At 45.7% G+C, this 6,324-nt stretch overlaps 1 protein-coding gene across 1 annotated transcript in view; it reads right to left on the bottom strand.

Moving 5' to 3' along the window:
- The window catches only part of KATNAL1 (katanin catalytic subunit A1 like 1), a 52,566-nt gene that overhangs the window by 21,437 nt on the left and 24,805 nt on the right, over nt 1–6,324 (bottom strand). Inside the window, exon 3 of the mRNA XM_006904826.3 lies at nt 3,750–3,918. Within this exon, the coding sequence (XP_006904888.1) occupies nt 3,750–3,918 (169 nt within the window). The remainder of the gene's footprint in view (nt 1–3,749; nt 3,919–6,324) is intronic.

Here is a 6,324-nt window from a genome sequence, read left to right as displayed (position 1 = left end):
TTTTGTGAGTGTGTGTCAGTAGTGTGTGAGTGTGTCAGTCATGTCAGTAGTGTGTGTGCCATTAGTGTGAGTGTGTCGGTTGTGAGTGTGTGTCAGTCGATGTGAGTATGTGTGAGTGTGAATGTGTGTGTCTGTGTGTGTGTGAGACAGTCTCCGAGGGGAGTGTCAGACCTCCCTGGGCGAGCTTACTCCTGAGAACGAACGTATTCAAAAATGGCCATGTGCCATGAGCAATTCAATGAAATGAAGTCCTGTACGTGAAATAATATAACTCACTACACTTTACTCTGAATTACATTTAAAAGCACATACAGCTTTAATCAGAAGATCACAGTAAAAGCACGGCTCATGTCACTGAGAGGCAATTAACCAGAAAGCCACAGTCTCAAAAAAATACTTGAGAATCAGAGTTGAATGACTCAAATTTATGTTTCGTAATAATTAAAAAAAAATTTTTTCTGCTACCTGATCTTTTATTTTTAGACTATTCTTTTTAAATAAAAAATGCATTTATTTCTATGTACATTTCTACCCCGACTCTAGGCTTAAATAGTACAATAACGCTATATCCAATTTTCTCAGGTACATTCAAATAAGATGAAAAAATATAGCTGTAAAGGTTCATTTATTCATCTGACTCCTTCTCGTCAACAAGAATATAATCGATTTGGGGCCAGGAGTCCCTCTCATTAGTTTGTATTCCAAGAACCTAGAAGTGTGACTCACACAAAGTACACACTTATTAATACAGGCGCGTTAAGTAGACGGGGTAACAAACTAGCCTATGATGACTCTGCACACCACGGGGTAAGACCAAAATGACAGAAAAAAAGATCATCATGCAAAGTGACTCTTACTGAAAAACAGCACTCTTAAGCTTGGACCTAACTTGAAGCCTGTCACCAGTCTGAAAAAAAGAAATGACTTAACCGCCTTCAGGAAATGAACTGGTACTCCTGTAAGAAATAAGTGTTCGTGATACAGTAAGATAAGATAGCGAGCCTCTGCAAATAAGAGGCTGGAGAGCCTATGATTAAAAGTCGGTCAGGTATCAGGGCCCGAGTTCAAGTCCTCGTCCCACCGCCCACTTCAGTCATGACTATGGTTCTCAATTTCCTTCATACATAGGACAGAAAAATGATGCTAAGTCACGGCTATTTATAGGCACTAAATAAGCCAACAGGTACAAAGCTTCCGAACGGGCCTGGTGCAGGTTAAGTGTGCTCAAGGAAGGGAACCGCCTGTCTGTGGCTCCGGCACGCGGCTCACAGCATCAACTACATCCACAGACACCGAGACTTTCGGCGAGACCTCTAATTTCTCCCGGCCTCCCCGTTTTGTACTCATAGTTAGGTGGCTGGAGTACAGCAGCAGCTTTCAGACCTTCCGGCCATGACACAAAGGAGCAAATTCGTTTCAGATCATGAGCTAGTGTAGACATAGTTACAGACCTGAATTGTTAGTATTCATACCACTTACGTCCTCCGAACAACACCGTCCTTACTCTGGGCGGTGCACTCTGAATTTTCTAACCTACTCCACTTCATTCGCTCTGTAAACTGCTTGCAACGCGCAAAACTGATTTTTAAAAGCCAACGACACCAGGGACTAAAGTATCCCTGAGGACCCTTCCGATCCTCATTTTCGAATCACGTTCGGTGGCAGTGGCTATCTGTCAGTTTCACCGCGTGGCAGTGGCTATCTGACAGCCTCAAGCCCTGTCGACTGTCTCAAGCCCTGTCGCAGCCCTCGGTGAGTTTTAGGGACTCTGATATGCTAATTGCCTATAATGATCATAATGGAACCAAGTACACCTTTCATATTCTAATGGCGGTTCTGTGAACGTTCTTCAGTTGTGGTCCCTTTGTTTCCAGAGTGACTCAGAAAATCTTTTATCCTCAAACAACTGTAGAGTTTTGCTTAGTTTTTATAATAAAGGGCTTCCTTTCCAGTGACATTCTGAGTACGTAAAGGTCTATGAAAAATAGGTAAGATTTAGAAAATTATTTGGAACTTTTTAATAAAAAACAATTAACATCTCCAGAAAATTTTATTTGACATTCAAACAAATGCTGCCTGTTTTGTTCTTTAAGAATCACATTTAAAAATCAACGTTTCCTTAATTGTCCTGGGACTCTTTTCAAATCCAATCCAGATTTTTAATCTAATTTGGTAGGGATACTATATAGTGTGAAAAATCCTGAAATAGACAAAAAAAGATCTGTGAATTCACAGATTTCCCTCCAAGCTCCAGTCCCTACTCTGTGACCGTACACAACTCCCTTAGCGCTGCCTCAGTTTCTTCATCTGTAAAATGAGGATAAGATGCCTCCCTGCTCCGAGGGCCTGTTTGTTGAGTGACTGTCTAATCACTCTGTGTGCCTGCAGAGACGCACCCACAGGCCACAACCAGGGTTCTGCTCTCGTGTCACGTGAAAGGAAGCGAAGCCTGACAGTTCCTCGCCCAGTCCCACGAGTTCCCCTAAAAGCATCTCGCAGAGCGAGGGAGGGACTTCGTTCAGCTCCTACTTTATTCTCTCAAGCGCACACCAAGGTTAGCTGCACAAAAATGAAGAGCAGAGGAAGAAACAAAGGTGATGCCTAAGACAGATTTTTAGGTATCCATTTAGGTGGCTTTTGATAAGGGGGGAGAACCAGTTCAATTTTGTCAACGGGAAAATGTATTCGTAACTCTCACTAACCAAAAGGATCTGAGATGAAACCACTCGGTTTTATGGCATAAAGCTTCAACAAATTACAAACAAGGAAAAAACCTAATTCGTTGTCAGTGTCCTCATGAAGCAGAGAAGCAGAACGTCTTGAATCTTCCTCATTGGAACTACTGGGAAGCGGGGCTGTGTGGAGTCCTCATCTACTGACTGGAGTTATACACAGTAAAGATACTCAAACATCATCTTGAAGGATAACCACGTGTTACTGGCTATACCTTCAGTATGAACATCAGGGCATAAACGTGATGACACATCCTGAACCCCGTGCTAGTAAAATAAAACTTCTCTGTGGCAAATCAATAGCAGCATGCATTTTATGACATCATAACGAAAATGGGAAATGTTATCACTAAAAATTTATTTGTCTTTTAATTAAAATCAAGGTCACAAGATGTGACAGATCACCCTGGCTCACTCCTTCTCTGTGAGATCATCTTCGGCCCATTTTTCTGAAGCCCATGTTAAGAGCAGTCCAGAATTCCCACCCAGAACTGTGTTTATTCACCAGTCAGTTTCCCAGGTAAGTGTACATGATGAAGCCTAACCGGGGAGAATTTTCTCATTAAGGAAGAAAAGCAAATCTTGTCCTACTCTGAAATTCAGAGTTAAATCAAAGATGTTTTTTAGCAGTAGTAAATGATACTCATCATTTCATTCTGTGAATACACAGATCTACTTCCTTATGTCTTTCTCCTGCGATTGTGTTTTCACCTATTATCCATTTTGATTCAAAATAAGTGTTAGCATGTACTGAAGTTTTAAAATTTTACTGTGACTATTTCTACAAAAGATCCATTTTACTAAATGTTTGGGTGTGTGCATTTTTTTAATGTATCTCTGAGGTGGCTGGGATTGCTGACCAGCCTTCGAAGTACACGGCCCGCTAAGGTTTCTAATTCAGACTTTTTAAAATCTCTTCTGTGTCAACAGCAGGGTACTCTGAAAAGCCAACGACAGTTCCACTCCGCAGCGGAAGCCACGGGCTCCGAGGGGGTGAGTTACAAAGAGACCGCTCGCCTTGTCATCCCTCGCACGCGCTCTGCACTCCTTGTCCCTGCCGCTGGCGGGCTTGTCGCTCCTCGCTGTGGGGTGTGCTCGGCCTGCAGGGCCCCGGGCTCCAGCCGCTGGCATCTCTTTCCTCAGAGGTCTCACTTCCCGATTGGGACGCCGTATCTGAGGCGGGGCTCTGACAAGAAAACAAAAAAGAGAGAGAAAGAAAAGTTCATCAAAGGCAGAAGTGTTTCCACACTACCTTAGTCAATAAAACTATTACGTCAAGATGACCGAAATCTCATTTTCCCTTTCGCTGATTTATGGCCATAACTCTTGGGTCAGTTTTTAAAAGTGCTTTCCTATAAAACATACTGGTTGATACGATTATTAAATAGATATAAATGACACATATAGCAGCAATTACTTTGTCAAAAATAACTATTAATCACCAACAGAGGGCAATACAGACTATTCCTGCCTAACAAGCTTAATGGTGTCAGGGAAAGTCAATTACTTTATTCATTACTGTCTTAAACTACGAGTAACTTAAAAAAAAAAAAAAAGCATTAAAAGCTGAAAGGACAGGAAATCAAAATATGTCTATTTGCACAGTTTACTATTTTTTACAACCAAAATGGTTTCCTCTGCTTGGAAAAGTGGTTTCCTCTGTATTGGAAAATCCAACACTTCATCATCAAATTACAAATGGCGGGACTTAACAATGAAACCTTAAAAACAAAGCAATTTATGTATGAAAATATCATTCATGATTTGAGGTTGTCAAAAAATCATAGGATCCTCTGGATTGTACAGGCCTCCAAACGTGAATTTAAAAGTTTGGTAACTGTATGGCCATGGATGCTACAGACCCATCATGGTGATCACTCTGCAATACAGATAAAACACTGAATCACTGTGTTGTGTGCCGGAAACTAATGTAACGCTGTATGTCAGCTACTCAAAGCGGCGTGTCTTGTTCCCTGTGATGTGAAGCATGTCTCATCACGCAGTGAAACGCTGTGGTTACACAAATGCCGTATTTACCTGTCTTCTTGGGTGTCAGGGGGGGCTCTACCACCTTTGCGTAACTTCCTAGTTCTTCCTCCTCCAATGCCTCTGCCTGTTCCCCACCGTCTCTCTGCTCCTGCCTGTCCTCGTGCTGCCCCTCAGATCCCACATGTGGCTTCCCGCTTCTACAGTATGCCGCACCTGTCACCCTCCGCTTCCCAGCTTCGTGCTTTTAAGTCCTCTAACCCATCATGGAGCTTTCCTTCTCGGCATGAGAAAAAGCAGCACGTGTGTACGACTCAATGAACCCAGAAAAACAGGACGGTGGACGAAAAGCCAGGGAGCTCGCAAACTCGAGGCCAAAAACAAGGTAAAACACGGCCGATGTAACACAGAGGAAACGCAGCGCCTTCGGCTTGCTGGAGCCAGACCACTACTCAAGCTGCTAAGGACAGAGAGGCAGGTGGGCACTGGGCGTCCACCCGCTAGGTTCCCACGCACTGACACCTGGACCCTCGGAGTTCAGGGAAGGACACAGCCCTGCCTGTGCCAGGCCCTCGGAGGGGACAAAGGTGAGTAAGCAGCCTAGTGAAGGAAATCCAGAGAAGGGACTAGAAAATGGTAAACTGGTTATAATACTTGGCATTTTCAAATTTAAAGGTATTATTATACTATTGGTTGGGTGCATTATTCATCTTTTAAGTATTCTGCCAACAAATAAAAAGGTGATGAGACTGGAAAAGAAAAAAACTGAAACCACTGCGTCACCGTCCCTGGTACTTCATTGCGACTGTGAGCTCTGACTGGGTTTCTTCCGTGACGGTGGGTTACTGACACATATCTGCTCACGCATGAGTGTCCTTCCTGAACTTGAGTCGCGGGTACGGCCACCACGACGAGAGGACAGCCCTTCCACACAGAACGCACGTCAAGTTCGCCCTGTCAGCAGCGGCCCCTGCTGTTTAAAGAGTCTGTCACTGTGTAAGTGACACAGTGCGCCACCGCCAGCCTGAACCTTGTACCCACCAACAGCGGCCGGTCCCAGGGCGCACCTAGGCGCTGTCGGCGGCCCGCTTCCCCACCAGGGTGCTTATGGGTGAGCGGTAGTGACCCTGAGCCCCTGCCTCCATCTCCTCGGGTGCCCGCTAACAGCTGCTGGGAAGTCCTATGCAGCCCCACTGTCCACGTGCCTCACTATACACGTGGTCGCACCACAAACAGCCCACTGTGCATGTGGGCCACTGCACGCGGCCCCACTGTCCACATGCCCCACTGTCCACGTGCCCCACTGTGCGCACGGCCCCACTGTCCACATGCCCTACTGCATGCGGCCCCACTGTGCGCACAGCCCCACTGTGTACATAGCCCCACTGCACACAGCCCCACTGTCCACGTGACCTACTGCGCGCACGGCCCCACTGCACACAGCTCCACTGTGCACGTGGCCCCACTGTGCGCACAGCCCCACTGTCCACGTGCCCCACTGCACGCACCTCCACTGTGCACGCGGCCCCACTGTCCACGTGCCCTACTGTGCGCACGGCCCCACCGTCCACGTGCCCTACTGCACGCAGCCCCACTCGGCCCCACT

This window comes from Pteropus alecto, unplaced genomic scaffold, assembly GCF_000325575.1.
Source record: "Pteropus alecto unplaced genomic scaffold, ASM32557v1 scaffold80, whole genome shotgun sequence".
NCBI lineage: Eukaryota > Metazoa > Chordata > Mammalia > Chiroptera > Pteropodidae > Pteropus > Pteropus alecto.
This window is presented reverse-complemented; position numbering and strand designations above follow the sequence as displayed.